The 16,071-nt window shown below is 49.3% G+C and overlaps 7 protein-coding genes across 7 annotated transcripts; 5 read left to right on the top strand and 2 right to left on the bottom strand.

The window, feature by feature from the left end:
• Positions 1 to 190: 190 nt before the first annotated feature.
• N7462_001508 (cystathionine gamma-synthase) lies at positions 191 to 2,327 on the top strand (the record flags this gene model as incomplete). The annotated part of the gene is made up of 5 exons (XM_057073234.1): positions 191 to 235; positions 374 to 1,787; positions 1,840 to 2,023; positions 2,082 to 2,124; positions 2,208 to 2,327. 5 exons carry the CDS (start codon positions 191 to 193, stop codon positions 2,325 to 2,327), a joined length of 1,806 nt encoding a protein of 601 aa, XP_056936875.1.
• Positions 2,328 to 2,785: 458 nt separating this feature from the next.
• On the bottom strand, positions 2,786 to 3,925 carry N7462_001507 (uncharacterized protein; the record flags this gene model as incomplete). The annotated part of the gene is made up of 1 exon (XM_057073233.1): positions 2,786 to 3,925. One exon carries the CDS (start codon positions 3,923 to 3,925, stop codon positions 2,786 to 2,788), a length of 1,140 nt encoding a protein of 379 aa, XP_056936874.1.
• Positions 3,926 to 4,518: 593 nt separating this feature from the next.
• Positions 4,519 to 5,124, top strand: N7462_001506 (mitochondrial 54S ribosomal protein mL58; the record flags this gene model as incomplete). The annotated part of the gene is made up of 1 exon (XM_057073232.1): positions 4,519 to 5,124. The coding sequence occupies one exon, from the start codon at positions 4,519 to 4,521 to the stop codon at positions 5,122 to 5,124; it is 606 nt and encodes a 201-aa protein (XP_056936873.1).
• A 741-nt stretch (positions 5,125 to 5,865) lies between these two features.
• Positions 5,866 to 7,761, top strand: N7462_001505 (M20 family dipeptidase; the record flags this gene model as incomplete). The annotated part of the gene is made up of 6 exons (XM_057073231.1): positions 5,866 to 6,041; positions 6,104 to 6,135; positions 6,230 to 6,297; positions 6,381 to 6,495; positions 6,567 to 7,497; positions 7,581 to 7,761. The coding sequence occupies 6 exons, from the start codon at positions 5,866 to 5,868 to the stop codon at positions 7,759 to 7,761; spliced, it is 1,503 nt and encodes a 500-aa protein (XP_056936872.1).
• Positions 7,762 to 8,359: 598 nt separating this feature from the next.
• Positions 8,360 to 12,453, top strand: N7462_001504 (DNA repair protein SMC6; the record flags this gene model as incomplete). The annotated part of the gene is made up of 12 exons (XM_057073230.1): positions 8,360 to 8,455; positions 8,522 to 9,442; positions 9,492 to 9,719; positions 9,800 to 10,359; positions 10,411 to 10,507; positions 10,562 to 10,827; positions 10,888 to 11,544; positions 11,610 to 11,712; positions 11,766 to 11,924; positions 11,981 to 12,123; positions 12,189 to 12,237; positions 12,304 to 12,453. The coding sequence occupies 12 exons, from the start codon at positions 8,360 to 8,362 to the stop codon at positions 12,451 to 12,453; spliced, it is 3,429 nt and encodes a 1,142-aa protein (XP_056936871.1).
• Positions 12,454 to 13,238: 785 nt separating this feature from the next.
• dhh1 (DExD/H-box ATP-dependent RNA helicase DHH1) lies at positions 13,239 to 14,826 on the top strand (the record flags this gene model as incomplete). The annotated part of the gene is made up of 3 exons (XM_057073229.1): positions 13,239 to 13,282; positions 13,344 to 13,416; positions 13,471 to 14,826. 3 exons carry the CDS (start codon positions 13,239 to 13,241, stop codon positions 14,824 to 14,826), a joined length of 1,473 nt encoding a protein of 490 aa, XP_056936870.1.
• Positions 14,827 to 15,171: 345 nt separating this feature from the next.
• Positions 15,172 to 15,378, bottom strand: N7462_001502 (uncharacterized protein; the record flags this gene model as incomplete). The annotated part of the gene is made up of 1 exon (XM_057073228.1): positions 15,172 to 15,378. One exon carries the CDS (start codon positions 15,376 to 15,378, stop codon positions 15,172 to 15,174), a length of 207 nt encoding a protein of 68 aa, XP_056936869.1.
• Positions 15,379 to 16,071: the final 693 nt, after the last annotated feature.

Genomic DNA, 16,071 nt, shown 5'->3' with positions numbered 1-16,071 from the left:
TGATTCCGCGACCCACATTGGCCTGCCGCGCGCTGAGTCATGAATCCCGCGCTGGGATGCTCAATCGCGCCGAAGTCGCTTCGACATGAGTCGACGAAAAAACTTTCCCTTACTTGCTTCCTTTTTTAATTCTTAATTTTTTTTTTTTTTGGGAAAACACTCCTTAGCTTCTCCATTGTCTAAAATCAGCATGCTTCAAGCGCTTGGAGGGACTGTGCCCCCGAACACTGACCATGTATGTTTCCGCGAACCCCGCGGTGTACCCCTCCTATATGGATGGTCGAATTCACTAGCCAACCAACGCCCCAAAATGGCCTCAACAATTTATGGCTTCCATGATTGAGGTGATTGGCTGACATGTATCATAAATTAGGCCGTCAGTGTATCGCTCCCTACATGGAGATCCAATATCGGCTACGAGGAAGGTGAAGACTGGGTTATGAGCAAGATGGTATGCGGCTATCCACGATTTTTTGTACACCCTAGCATCCAGAAACTTGTCCTCGAAATTGTCCGCCGTGTGGGGGATCCCGAAACAGAAACGGCGACCCTTTTCGCTTCCTACAAGAGCGCGCGCATCTGCCAGTCGTTTATCCTATCCAAGATCTCGCCCGACGAATCACAAAAGGTCAAGATTGTGAACTTCGTGCCCTCTTCGCGTGCCGAGTCTGGCTCGACTTCCATTACCTCCACATTGGTCTCCGTGATCTACCCGAAAGAGTTCGCCTCCATTGCCAAGCAGGTGTGGCAGCATTCCGGCAATGGCATATCGAGTCGACGAGGCGAGTTTTGTCTCCGGGCCCTCGAAGATGGGTTTTTGGTAGAGGGGAAGAACACGTCTACATCGGAGTCACTTTCGCAGCGGCCCTGTAAAGGCCCAAGACGGTATCAGGGAAGGGGTTCTCTAAGTGGTATTTCACGGAGCCCGTCTACTCCTACTTCTGCTACAGAAGACCTCTCACCCGTGAATGGTGGTGAGGATGGCCGCGACTATGCTCAGTTCATTGAAGAACGATTTGGCCGGAACTTGAGCCCCATGCGCGCGGATCAAGCCAAACTTGCGGTTCGAAAACGCATTGCGGGTGTATTGATGGCGGATGTTGAGCTGCCCGAGGCTCTAGAAACAGCCTCGTCCGAAGGCCGAGTCTCTGGTATTTCAGAGGACGATGTATATCTTTACCCTGCTGGCATGAGCGCTATATTCAACGCCCACCAGACCTTGCTTCACGCACGAGGCTCCTTGAAGAGTATCTGTTTTGGTTTTCCATACACCGATACCCTGAAGATTCTACAAAAGTGGGGGCCAGGCTGCTTGTTCTATGGACATGGCTCATCGGAAGACCTGGACGATTTGGAATCTCGACTGAAAAACGGCGAACGGTTCCTCGGACTTTTCACAGAAGCACCAGGCAACCCTCTTCTCAGAACCCCGGATCTTGCTCGAATTCGGTCTCTTGCTGATAAGTACGATTTCGCTGTGGTTGTTGATGAGACCATCAGCAATTTCCTCAATATCAACGTGCTTCAATATGCCGACATTGTAGCCAGCAGCTTGACGAAAATCTTCAGTGGAGATAGCAATGTGATGGGTGGAAGTGCAGTGCTCAATCCTCATGGACGCCAATATAAGCAACTGAAAGACACCTATACCCGCGACTATGAAGATATCTACTGGGCGGAGGATGCGGTCTTCCTGGAACGAAACAGCCGAGATTTTGTCACTAGAATTGACAAGATTAATTCGACATCTGAAGATATCACGGCCATGCTTAAGGACTCTCCATTAAGTATGAAACGCTTTCGGTTCTATCTCTGTTGCTGAGCTAACTGAATCTATAGTCAAGGATGTCCACTATCCCAAATATAGTCCAACCAAGCCCCTTTATGACAGCCTTCGTAACCCCTCGGGTGGTTATGGCGGTCTCTTTTCCGTCACCTTTCATTCAACACCGGAAGCCATAGCCTTCTATGATACGCTGGAGGTCCTAAAGGGACCTAGTCTTGGAACCAACTTCACTCTCAGGTGAGCCCTCACTCGAGGAATCGAAAACGACGAAGAGGCACTAACCCCCTGCCTGCAGCTCCCCCTACGTTCTTCTTGCCCATTACGGTGAACTTGACTGGGTATGTATTCTTCTATTCCGACAAGGCTAAATATTGCCATGATTTGTGTGGATAAAAGCTGATGCTAGACACGTCCATGATAGGCGAGATCTTTCAATGTCGATCCTGACCTGGTCAGAATCAGTGTTGGACTAGAAGATGTGGCCGATCTGCGATCCCGATTCCAACAGGCTCTGGATGCAATTCAAAAGACGAGAGAATGAGAAAAACCATATTTCGGGAGATTCACGTATTCAACACCGGTACACCAGTTTCGGGAAACATGAGCCCGGTACTAGGGTATCAGGGCAAAGGGGTCTTTTCCTCAGCATCGAACATTTCAACCATCATGATCATGTCCATTTCCTATATCTTCCAAGATGGTATATCCACAAAGCATATGAAATACCAAAGCAATTGAATGTTTAAAAGGCGTGTCTTGGGGACATCCAGATTCATAGATTGAGGTTATATAACGCAACCACCAAAGCAGAAGAGTCACCTTCATCACGCCATCCAACTACTCGAGCCCGATATGGTATAAATTCCTGATATGATACTATGCAAAGTAAGGTAAAAAATAGAATAAGTTGGGTATGCACGATAACGACTGTTTCAGCACTATCGCCCGCAATCAGTGGTAACGCCAGGCACAACTGAACATAAATACGAAGTGTGATAACTAAAACAAACGGTCAAACGTCTCCTCATGCCCAACAGCGCTTGCAGTCTGGCTTGTAATACCACTCAAATCTCCACTGCCCGTTCTTCGGAGGGCCTGCCGCATTGTTTCAACATTGAATTCACCACCGAAGCTAGAAGACACAGGACTTTGTGCCATAGGTAATGGACTGCCTGCCCTTCGACCACCGTGGTTGGGAGACATTTCCAAGCCTTTAAAGGAGGTCGCAATGCTGCTAGGAGGGGATGTCCCAAGTCCATGTGATGAACCAGGGGTTTGGAGCGGTGACGGCGACCGATTATGAGATCCTGCAAAAATGGGATTCCCTGGAGCCATCCCACTCTGAGAAAGATCTCGATTAAATACGGATTCGCCTGTCTCCGCATGTTCGGCGTTGACAACATCAGCAAAAGAGATGAAACTCAGTCGTCTCACGTCTGCTTGTTCCAATGCACCATGTGATGAGGACATCTCATCCCCATCACTAGAATGCATTGCAGTATGGTCAACAATGCCAGAGGAGGCTAATGACTGCTCAGCAGTTGATATGGCAGTCACACCCAAGGCCGCAGGTTGGTGGAGGCTGTGCGTTACAATTTCAACCGAATCTGGATCCAGTTGCTCGTCAGTTATTGCAGCCGACGATGCCTCGAGGACCGGAGGAATATAGTTTTCTGTGCGAATGTGCGCCGCGATCGACGGGGATGCTTGTTGAGGCAATATATCCTCTTGAACACTTCGTTCAAAGATCTGAGACGCTGGAGAGTGAACTCGAGGGGGTAGTTGTGACATGGTCCCGGGTGAGGAGGGCTGCTGTTGGCGTCGTTCGGAAGCATTGGGCGTTCGCAAAGCATCTGAGGGGTTCAAAGGAGATACCGGCGATACCGGACCACTACTCAACGTCTCAAACCCTGCAGTCATCTTTTCTGCAAACTGATCTTTCTGGACCGGTGACGTATGATTCCAGGTCAAGCATTCGGGTTCGGGAGCCCGTACGCTTATGGGGGATTGTCCGACCAGGGAAGCATTCTGATCTGCGAGTGATGGTGTATAGCCTTCTGGAAGCTGCGAAGAAGTTGAACAAGTGTCCCACCGTTGGTCTTTCACAAGCTCCGGGTGGATACTGCGAGAGTCTGACATGACGAAAGAAAGACTAGCGGAACTGGCGGGAATAATAGTGGTTAAGGCGTGGAAATGGTGGCCCAGATGAGTCTAAAGGACGTCGGCCATGACCCAGAATCGTCTGGGGACGTTCCAGAGGCCTGGATATAGTGCACGAGAATATGGCGAAGGCGATCGTGAGGTATTGAAGGGGAAGAGTTCGAAATGGAGCATCTTACGTTTCCCAGGAGAGATGATGACATCCTGTGATCCAGGTGATCAACGTGATCAACGAGGATGTTATGACGGGGTAAGTACCAGCTACTTGCGCGACCTGCGTATCGACCCAAGAAACTTTGGTACCGGTACCTGACACCATGCGTATTATGGGCCATACCCGATTGGGCAAAGATAGGTCACGAGACCCAGGGAAAAAAGTTCGGGCTCGACACGTCCGCCTTTGACCTCTCGAACTCCGGATTGCCCCCCAACGGTCCATTGCCCCCCCTCTTGCTCAGCTCCAGATTCTTTCTCTTCGTGGTATGTTTCTGACTGTTATCGAAAAGCACCTCTGGATTTTGATACTCACCCCTTTACGTCGCAGGGTCGCCATTGGACTGGCAATTCCGAAGATGACTACCTCCCTCGTGGCCCCAAAGCGGCCCTTCGTCACCCTTCCTTTTCTCCTTCCTTCCTGGACAGATAGTCTTGCGCTTGGGTCTCGGCGCCATCAATCATCATATCGGCGCACAAAACAGCGTCTACGCGTGAAGCCGGATGCCTCATTTGGCCCCTCGAACCAGAATCGCGATCAGATCATCTACAACCCTCCTTCTAGCGCTCCAACAGTCTTCCATACCCCGAGCAAATTCTTGCCACCCACCGATGCTCGGAGGCTGATGCGCGTGGAAGACTCGGTTAAAATGACTCCCAACGTCAACACCCTCCCCCAGGTCTTCAAGAACGGCTCCGAGCGAAAGTACCACCTGGGTCCCTCGGAAGTTGAAGAAATCCGTCAACTCCGATTGAGTGACCCTATGACCTGGAGCCGAAACAAACTTGCCAAGCGATTTGAGTGCTCGCCACTTTTTATCGCCTTGGTCTGTGAGGCTGGCCCAGAGAAGAAGCAAATTCAGAAGCAAGTGATGGAAGCTGTGCAGTCACAATGGGGACCGAAGCGGCGGATGGCTCGAGAGGACCGGAAGTTGCGCAGGGAGGCCTGGTGCCGCGATGAATGATTCAACTTGTATCTGTTGGTTGGTCTGCCTTTTGATAGGACCTTTTCGCTTTTCTTCCTTTCTTTTTTTCCTTTCCTCCCTCCATTCCCCTTATGGGGCTGAGCTCCCGTGGGATGAGGAAAGCGGTTGGATGGCAGTTCCTGCGGCCTCGTGTAAAAACGACATGTATTCTAAACTAGCATTGTACCCTGTATTTTTTTGGTCTCTCATGACCCATTTCAATATATTCTTTTCGATTGATTTCCATCCTACCTGCGATTGATTAGTTGCTCGTTCATAACAGTCACCGTGTGCAGAGGACTAGTCGTATGGGGCGGCCATGTGAACGGAGTGGGTCGGGTACCTTTCAAAACTTGAAAGATACACAGCCGACAGACGCGCTGGGCCAATTGTGCGCTATCAGACATGGGACCTTCATCCACAATCTTGGGCATTGAATAATAGCTTTCTCCCTCGATTGCAAGATCTAAATTGGTGGCTCGTTGGCATACCTAGTTTCACAGTTCCCATAGATGTCCAGATACTCTAAAAAGCCACCACTCAACATGGCCCGTTCCCAACCGCAATCGATAAGGGCATGGAATAATAAATGATCCCGCCGTCGAGTCTGAGTCCGTGTCCTTGGAAACCCAAATAATCACCACAATCGTGATAGGCGGCTACTGCCGGCACTCCAGGGTTGCAGGGCTAATTACGTGATAAGATAGTACTTTTCGGTGCGACAGGCGCCTCCAGTCTGCAATGCCCCTCTTCCCCCTCCGTCGCATCCCATCGCTCTCAAAACCCGGGCAATCTCTTCTCTCCAGGTTTTCTCCTCCCGTCAGCCCCGTCAGTCGGTCACTTATCTCCCGCCGCTTCTTCTACGGATATATCAGTGACTCCAAGATGGCGCCCCAGCTTGAGCCCTTTTTTAAACAGTATGCTGCCTGACTTCTCCACCTCCTCGAAGAAGAAAACTGACACGCGAGTGTTTCCTCAGAGTCGACGACTCCGCGGATTCCTTCATTGATCGTACGTTCCAACCCCGCGACTCCCCAACCTTGAAGTACCTGGATGGTCAAGACAGGTCAAGGTCAGCCTTACTTAAGCTGATCAAAATTTCCAGGTCTACGCAAAGCGGTTGCGATTCCCTCGATCTCTGCCCAAGATGAGAACCGCAAGGACGTGTTCCGCGTGAGTTGTTCCTGTTCCCAGCCATGACCTCTGTGGCCTTTTGTAATATAGCGCCAGACTGACCGATGAACATTTCACCAAAGATGGCCCAGTTTTTGGCCTCTGAGCTCGAGGCTCTCGGCGCCGAGGTGCAGCAGAGACCACTGGGAAAGCAGCCTGGAAAGGAGCACCTGGACCTCCCCCGGTCGTCATTGCGCGGTACGGCAATGACAAGAACAAGCGCACCATCCTGGTCTATGGTCACTATGATGTGCAGCCTGCTCTGAAAGAGGACGGCTGGGCCACCGAGCCGTTTGAGTTGTCCATTGATGAGAAGGACCGCATGTATGGCCGCGGTGCCACAGATGACAAGGGCCCCGTGCTTGGCTGGCTGAATGTGATTGAGGCCCACCGGAAGGCCGGTGTCGAGTTTCCCGTCAACCTTCTTTGCTGCTTTGAGGGAATGGAGGAGTATGGATCGGAGGGTCTGGAAGAGTTCATCCAGGCCGAGGCTAAGAACTTCTTCAAGGATACCGATGCGGTTTGCATTTCCGACAACTACTGGCTCGGCACCGAGAAGCCCTGTCTAACCTACGGCTTGCGTGGCTGCAACTACTACTCTGTGAGCGTCTCGGGTCCCGCTCAAGATCTTCACAGCGGTGTTTTCGGTGGTTCCGCTCACGAGCCCATGACCGACCTCGTCAATATCCTGTCCAAGTTGGTGGACCCCCAGGGCAACATCCAGATCCCCGGCCTGATGGATTTGGTGGCCCCTCTGACCGAGGAGGAGAAAACTCTGTATAGCAGCATTAGCTACACTATGGATAACCTGCACGAATCCCTAGGCAGCGAGACCGGCATTCATCCCACAAAGGAGCGAACTCTGATGGCCCGCTGGAGGTACCCATCGCTATCGATCCACGGCATTGAAGGTGCCTATTCTGCCCCGGGTGCCAAGACAGTCATCCCCGCCAAGGTGATCGGCAAGTTCTCGATCCGGACTGTGCCCAACATGGAGAGTGCAGACGTGAACAAGCTGGTCTTCGACTACATCAAGGCCGAGTTTGCCAAGCTCAACAGCAAGAACACTATGGATGTGTGGCTACAGCATGATGGCAAGTGGTGGGTTGCTAGCCCGAAGCATTGGAACTTTAGCGCTGCTAGCAAGGCCGTCGAGCAGGTCTTTGGCGTCGAACCGGATATGACCCGTGAGGGTGGAAGGTATGCGAATTTTTTTTACTTTATCCCAAGGAGAGCTGGATGATGGTGTTTGTATGAATATAGAAAGCTAACAAGATCGATAGTATTCCCGTCACTCTGACCTTCGAGCAAGCTACTGGAAAGAATGTCCTGCTTCTCCCCATGGGCAGCTCCACCGATGCTGCTCACTCCGTCAATGAGAAGCTGGACCGGAGGAACTATATTGAAGGAACTAAGCTGTTGGGCGCCTATTTGCACTATGTGGCAGAGGAACCTCTGCAGTAAACAGTATCAGTCTCTAGAAATTAATATTCACGGAAATGGAATAGTGCAAGCATTCAATGTTGAACAACTTCTCGTCTACACCATAAACACAGCGCTAAAAGAATGAAACCATTCCAATAGGAATAATCGCTTTGCAAATCTCAAATCTGACAAATTGTCTCAATCATTTTTGGTGTTTCAACTTTCATATTAAATCCTTTAAGTAGATCTGAGCCTAAGGTTTGCCGGTAGCTGCTGCCCAGTGCTTGCTAATATGGTTTCCAAAGCTAACTCAATGACCAAAAATCTCCCACTCATCCTGGGAAAAAAAGAAATAAATATTCTTGTTTATATGTTAGGAATAATACAGGACCTACTAAATTCTCCATGCATATCATATCATATATATCTCTTGAACTATTATTCATACTGGTATTTTCAACCACTTCTCTTTTGGGCCGGGGGTGCTTACTCAGCGCTTTCCAGTGTGACGCGAAATTGCGCGCCGACGCGAATGTTGCTTGGATACTAGTGCTATTCACGCCTCCCTAGATGGCGTCACACTCATCCTAATCACTATGTGAATGAGCTACTCTTCATGTAAATTTTCTTTCCTTCGATGTCATCCCGCAAACGCGATCAGGCGTCTTCGGACTCCGAATACCCCAGTGACGGAGGATCTGAGAGTGCTGGATCAACGTCCCCACCTCAATCAGTATGCTTTCTTTTGGTGTTTCAAAGCATTGTTCCCTTTCAGAAATGAGAACTGATATCAAAATAGAGAAAACGAACCCGTTTTTCAGCTTCACCCTCCTTCGAAGATTCGGATACAAGTGATCGTGGCATTAGGTTGCCCTCCCCTCGCTCCGATGACGCGCTATTGAATGACGAAGATGAGTTGGAACTACGACAAACACAAATTATTCAAGAAAAATACGCACATTTGGTCGATGAGATTAACGTGCCTGCCGAACATGGCATCCTTGAACGTGTCGAATGCTACAATTTCATGTGTCATGATCACTTCTCTGTGGAGCTAGGCCCCTTAATCACCTTCATTGTTGGAAAAAACGGGAGTGGCAAGAGTGCAATTTTGACCGGAATCACCCTTTGTCTAGGTGGGAAAGCATCTGCGACTAACCGTGGCCAGAGCTTGAAAAGCTTCATTAAAGAAGGGAAAGAGAATGCCTCCATCATTGTGCGAATCAAGAACCAAGGCGATGGCGCCTATATGCCAGAGGACTACGGCAAATCAATTATCGTCGAGCGTCATTTCTCCAAGAGTGGATCCAGTGGGTTCAAAATCAAAGGAGAGAATGGACGCATTGTCTCAACGAAGAAAGCGGAGCTGGATTCTATCACCGACTATTTCTCCCTTCAAATCGATAATCCCATGAACGTTCTTTCTCAGGATATGGCTCGCCAGTTTCTCAGTACATCAAGTCCAGCTGAAAAGTACAAGTTCTTTGTAAAGGGTGTTCAGCTGGAGCAACTGGATCAGGATTACCGCTTGATCGAAGAATCTATCGACCAAATCGAAGAAAAGCTTCGAATCAAAGCACAGGATATTCGTGTTCTCGAGAACCGCAAGGACGCTGCAAAAAAGAAGCTAGAAATTTCGGACCAACATGACTCTCTGAGGGAGCGCATCAGAAATCTTCGGGGCCAGATGGCGTGGGCTCAGGTTGAAGATCAAGAAAGAGTCAGTGTTTTCCTGCGAGCTTTAATTGAATTTGACTAACTCAGGACAGGCACGGGACTCGTTCAGCAATGAACTGGCAAAGGCTGATGAACAGATTGCGAATGCAGAAGCCGCACTTGGCCAGTTTGATGACGCATTCCAGGCAGCTGAAGAGGAGTCTGAAACAGCCGCTGACCATGCACATCGTGCTGATACGCTGGTTGAAGAAGCGCGTGGCGAAAAGGAAAAAATGAAAGAGAAATTAGATGAGGAGATGAGTCGACGGCACGACCTCCAGGTACGAAAACTCACTATCAACCCCTTTTCGGCTCTCTGTATTTATAAACATAGGGATGTCCTGCTAATTGTTATACACAGGCAGAACAACGTCAGATTAAAGAATATTATGAAGCGGCAAGGGCCAGGATGACAGAGACGCAGGAAAAGATTGACAACGAAACCCAACGCCTTGCTGAAATTAGTGACGGGGGCTACGCCCGAAAGAAGGGACAGTGCGAAAGAGCCGCTGCTCTTGCCAGTGCTGCCAGAATCGAATACGAGGAACACGGACAGGGCGTTAACCCCTTGAAAGAAGATGTCAAAATTGCTGAACGGGATGCAGATTCGGCCCGGAAATTGATTGACGCGAAAGAAGAGGATATCAATCAGGCCAACAGTCGACTTCGAAATCTCACAAACCAAGACGGGCAAAGGCAAACTGGCTTCTCTGAAAATATGCCATCACTTCTCAAGCTCATCCGACAAGAGCGATCATTTACCACACCTCCAGTCGGGCCATTGGGTCACTACATTACTTTACTAGAGCCCAAATGGGCGTCCGTCCTTGAGAATACCTTGGGTGGCTCACTGAACAGCTTTGTCGTGACTTGTAAGAAGGACATGAACCTTCTCTCTGGTCTCATGCGTAGGACAAACTGGTAAGCTTCTTGGACTCAAAGTTGTCAAATTAAAGCTTACAAGAAATGCAGTAATTCGCCGATTTACATTGGAAATGGCGGTGAGATCGATGTTACGGGACATGAACCGCACCTTGAATCTCACCAAACCGCCTTGAAAATACTCAAAGTAAGCTAGTCTCCAATCAATTTATTCAGAGATGTTAACTAATCCTTTTCAAAGATTGAAAACCCAGTGGTACAGCGACAACTCATCATCAATCACGGCGTGGAGCAAATGTTGTTGATCGAAAATTTGGAAGAGGCATCCAGTGTGCTTTTCGACGGGGACCGCCCTAGAAACGTGAAACGATGCTTTTGCATTGACACCCGAGATCGCCGTCGAGGTATCCATCTATCATATAATCGAAATGGCGAGCCCAGCCAAGCACCAGTGCCGATGTACCAGGGACACCCTCGAATGAAATCCGACCTAGCCTCTCAAATCAGGTAAGATCGACCATTCACTTGCACGGTTTGCAGTTGACTAATTCCACGTCTCATGCGCAGCACCCAGCGTGAGGTTATTCAAGATCTCAAGCGCCAGCTCAACGACCTGCAAGAAGAACGGCGATCTGCCGATGCCAAACTTAACTCCTACAAGCAGGAACTTCAGATGCATCATCGAAAGAGCCAAGAATTAAAGATCAATATGCAGAGAATGGAGGATGAAGCTGAATCTCTCCGGGATGCACTTGACAAGCAGAATGCCCAAGATGGACAACTTGATGCCTTGCAGGCTGCCCTACAGGAGGCTGAGGCTGACAGGCAGCTTAACGAGGGGTCTCTGAACGATAGTCGCGCTGCCATGACGATCATCATGGAAAGTTTGAAGGTGATGCGGCGGGAGATGTCAGCGAAAGATCACGACATCTCTAAACTTCTACAAAACAGTGCCGTTGCCGAAGAGGAACGAAAGCGCGTTGAAGATAAGCGCCGTAAGATTCTTAATGACAAGAGTGCTGCAAGCGGGCGCATTGAGGACTACAAGAGAGACAGGGAACGAATCCGCCAGAAGTGGGAAGAAGCCGCCGCGAAGGTTCTTGATTATAATGGCAAGGCCAGCATCGTTTCCGAGAGAGTTCCGGTCGATGAAGGTGAGACTACCTTTAGTCTTGACCAGAAATTGGAACGGCTACACCGAGATCTGGAGCGATACAACCAGCAGTACGTTATATGCTTCATCAGCCAACGAGAATTCAGCCAGTTTGTCCATGCTAACCCCTTCCTAGGCTGGGAGCTTCCCGGGAGGAAATCGCCGCCGAAGCTGGTCGAACTGAGATCGCTTACCAGAGAGCAATGAACCAGGTCAATGAGCTTACTACTCTCGCACAGGTACAGTTCTTCTCTGTTCATAGGGATCTTTGCCTATCACTTACAATGACCAGATATTTAAAGACACTCTTGATAATCGCAAGAAGAGGTGGGAGATCTTTAGATCGCACATCTCATCTAGAGCGAAAGCTCAATTCACCTATCTTTTGAGTGAGCGAAGCTTCCGAGGCCGCCTTCTCGCCAACCATAATGAGAAGTTGTTGGACTTGCAGGTAATATTTTCCCTTCTATCAACTCGGATAGCCCACAGCTCATAGGCTCTTTCCAGGTTGAACCTGATATTACGAAAGATGACAGCACTGGTCGTGGAGCCAAAACGCTTTCGGGTGGTGAAAAGTCATTCTCACAGGTGTGCCTACTACTTGCTCTCTGGGAAGCCATGGGGTCTCCGGTCCGTTGTCTTGATGAATTGTTCGTTACCTTTCCTAGTAGTTCATATAGTTTATCACTTCAAGCATTGCTGACTATCACCCTAGCGATGTGTATATGGACCACATCAACCGAAAGATGGCTATCGACATGCTCGTAAGTTCTCCCGAGCTGAGAATTTTTTTCGCCTTCCAAGCCTTCGATTGCTGACCGTACTGCTAGATGATTGCCGCTCGCCGATCCATTGGACGGCAGTTCATCCTCATTACTCCGGGAAGTAAGACGGACATTACTATATCTTCGGACGTGCGGGTGGTGGAGCTAGCAGAACCTGAGCGGGGCCAGACTACTCTCAATTTTCATCGGTCGTGATGATAGCTTCTCTGATTTCTGGTACATAGACGCTGTGAGCAATGGCCTTGATTCCTGGAGCCCGTATTTTCTTGGGGATTTTGGATTTAGGCCTGGATTCAATCACCCTATTTTCTACGCAATACCCTACGGCTCTCTGTTTGATCGCATTTTCTGTTATCTTTTTCTCTTATCCCTTATTACAATATGTACTGGACGAAGCAGTGACTAGGCTGATAGCTCAAGTGTAGAAGGGAATAGACGTTAGTCGACGGTCACGTGGTATGGTGGGACCTCCCACTCAAGTCTTTCGACTTCCGCAACCTGCAATTCTAATAGACTGTTCCAACCTCATCCTATTCCAACACTCACCTTTGTCTTCACCTTCTGCCCACAAGATCCTACTTGATCTTGTCTTTTCTCCCACCCATTGGGCATCCGATCTGACTGCTTTTCAACTTGAAACCTTCTCAATCTGAACGACCATCCCAAATTCTCATCCACCCACTCACAACTTCCTCGCGACATCGAACCGCGCTCTTGAAGCGTTTTAACGAACTCTTTATCGTTCTCTTTGAGTTAATCTCTACCGAAAACCTTGAGATTTCCTCCCACTTCCGACCGCGTGACTCGACGATACAAGCCAACCAAGTCCCTAGTCACCCTCCTTGAGCCCCGCAACTTAAAACCGACATCCTCACTCTATTCATTTTGTGTTGGCTCTGGTTTCCAAAAATCGCACCACGCACTTATCAGTCTCACTCAATTAACATTTCTTTCCCGTCTCCTCGCCTCCCACCATCACCATGGCCGATGCCCTCGCCTCACAACTTAACAACACCACTCTTGGGTAAGGGTTCTCTTGAACTTTGATTGCATCATGCACATCACAGATCTAATATTTGTTTCAGCGATGGGAAGACAGATATCAGGCTGCAAGATTCCCTCAAATTACCCCCCAAAGATGCTCGGCCACAAACTGAGGTTCGTCAATGATTGATTTTGTGATAAGCAAGACAGGTTTAATTGGGTTTTCAGGACGTCACCGCCACTAAAGGCCTCGAATTTGAGGACTTTTACATCAAGCGAGAACTCATGATGGGCATTTTCGAAGCGGGCTTTGAGAAGCCCTCTCCCATCCAGGAAGAGACGATACCCGTTGCTCTCACAGGCCGAGACATCTTGGCTCGCGCCAAGAACGGTACCGGCAAGACTGCTGCCTTTGTTATTCCGACCCTCGAACGAATCAACCCTAAAAGCACGAAGACCCAGGCTTTGATCCTGGTCCCCACACGGGAGCTGGCTCTACAGACATCCCAAGTTTGCAAGACACTCGGGAAACACCTCGGTATCAATGTCATGGTCACAACTGGTGGAACTGGTCTGATGGACGATATCATCCGGTTAAGCGATCCTGTTCATATCTTGGTTGGTACTCCTGGACGAGTGCTTGACTTAGCCAGCAAGGGTGTCGCCGACCTGTCCGAGTGTCCGACTTTCGTCATGGATGAGGCTGATAAACTACTTTCTCCCGAGTTCACTCCCGTCATCGAGCAGCTGTTGTCCTTCCATCCCAAGGACCGCCAGGTCATGCTTTTTAGTGCTACCTTTCCCCTCATTGTCAAGTCTTTCAAGGACAAGCACATGCGCAATCCCTATGAGATTAACCTCATGGACGAACTCACTCTTCGTGGTATCACCCAGTACTACGCATTCGTGGAGGAGAAGCAGAAAGTTCACTGCTTGAACACTCTATTCTCAAAGCTTCAGATCAACCAGTCTATCATATTCTGCAATTCTACCAACCGCGTTGAGCTCCTGGCCAAGAAGATTACAGAGCTTGGCTACTCTTGCTTTTACTCCCACGCGCGCATGCTTCAGCAGCACCGCAACCGGGTGTTTCATGACTTCCGGAACGGTGTTTGCCGTAACTTGGTCTGCTCTGACTTGTTGACTCGTGGTATCGATATCCAGGCAGTTAATGTCGTGATCAACTTCGATTTCCCGAAGAACGCCGAAACTTATCTACACCGTATCGGCCGCTCGGGACGTTTTGGACACCTGGGTTTGGCGATTAACCTCATCAATTGGGAGGACCGTTTCAATTTATACAAGATTGAACAGGAACTGGGTACTGAAATTCAGCCCATCCCTCAGAACATTGACAAGAAGCTCTACGTCTATGATTCCCCTGAGAACATTCCGCGCCCTATCTCTAACCCCCAGCCTCAACCTGGCAGCCAGCAACCAAACAGCGGCGACCGCCAGCCTCGTCGCCAAAACCACTATTCCAATGGTGGGCAATACTATAATCGAGGCCGAGGCTCATTTCGGGGTGGTCGTGGGCAAGGGCCTCGTCGTGGCCCGCCCAATGATCCTAGCCCGGTCTCTTAAAACGAAACCGTGTCTCATTCCGGATTCGTTGGAATTGCATCGAATCCCGGGATAAACTTCCGTCACGAGTGCTTTGATACTGCTCATTCAATGTGCTGTCGGTTTATTCTGTCTGCTTTTTGCTTCTTGATGATTATCCCCCTCTCCGCTTATCTTCTCCCTTCCTCCTGTTACGGTCCCTCCGTTGTTTGAGCTCTTTCGGAGGATTCGAGTCTTCTTTCATCCTATGGATGAGAATTTTCGTCCCGTTGCAGACTCTTTTCCCTTCTCGTCACGATGATACGGTGCTAGTGCGACATGTGTATCATAATCTTTTGTTCTGTTCCTAATGGGTCCTATCCGATTTTATTGCCGTTGCTCGCGTTGGGGTTTTTGTTTCGAGAATGATGCATTTTCCGGTGCCGGGAAATTTCTGCGGCCCTTTTTGCATCCCATTGCGAGGTTGACAGATAATTCAACCGCGGTTGTGTTTCGATGGGTTCCAGAGCGAGTGGCGTTCTCCGGGATCTTTCGGTTGACCTTGGCGTTCGGACGGCGTCGGCGGCGGCTCATGTTGATATGGCTTTCTTCCATCTGATGGCTTTCTCCCCTTTCGTTTTCCATCGTCGCTGTTCAAAGCGCCACCACTTGTCTATTACGACGGGCGTCTACACTCTTCCTCTTTCGGACACCCTCGCCCTTTTTTCTCTATTGTCCACCTACTCATTCATCTACTTATCCTCGACTCATCCACAAACATACACTCTGTGGTTTCCGCTTTGAAATGGTGTCTGTTTGTCGGCATCACCCTTTTCTCTGCCGGGTCCATCGGCATCTTATCGATAGATCTGGCACCTTGGAATGGACAACGAATTCGGGCCCCCCGCTCAAATTCGTCAATGTCGAAACAACCCTCAAAAACCACAAAAAATCCAGAAAAAAAAAAAAGACAAATTTTGGAGGAGCACTAGATGCCAACCAGGTTCCACTAGCATCTTGTGAATTGACAAAGAATCCCTCTGAAGTGTTCATCCATCATTTATACAGTAAGCTATCATGAAGTAGTTCTCTGTAGAGTGGCTTGGCGTCATAATATCACCTGAAAAGGATTGCCTACGAGTGTTGTTTTTCTTTTCCTTGACTTCATTCACGTTGATTCCCGCGCCGGCCAACTGACTATTACTGGTCATTGCATATCTTCATCGCCGGTTCCTAAGGCCCGAGGTCGGAGTAAACAGAGCTGCACAAAGTGGGGCTACGGACAGC

The sequence above is a fragment of the Penicillium macrosclerotiorum genome (genome assembly GCF_028827735.1).
Source record: "Penicillium macrosclerotiorum strain IBT 26536 chromosome Unknown utg000002l_segment0_segment0, whole genome shotgun sequence".
In the NCBI taxonomy this organism is placed as follows: Eukaryota; Fungi; Ascomycota; class Eurotiomycetes; order Eurotiales; family Aspergillaceae; genus Penicillium; species Penicillium macrosclerotiorum.
This window is presented reverse-complemented; position numbering and strand designations above follow the sequence as displayed.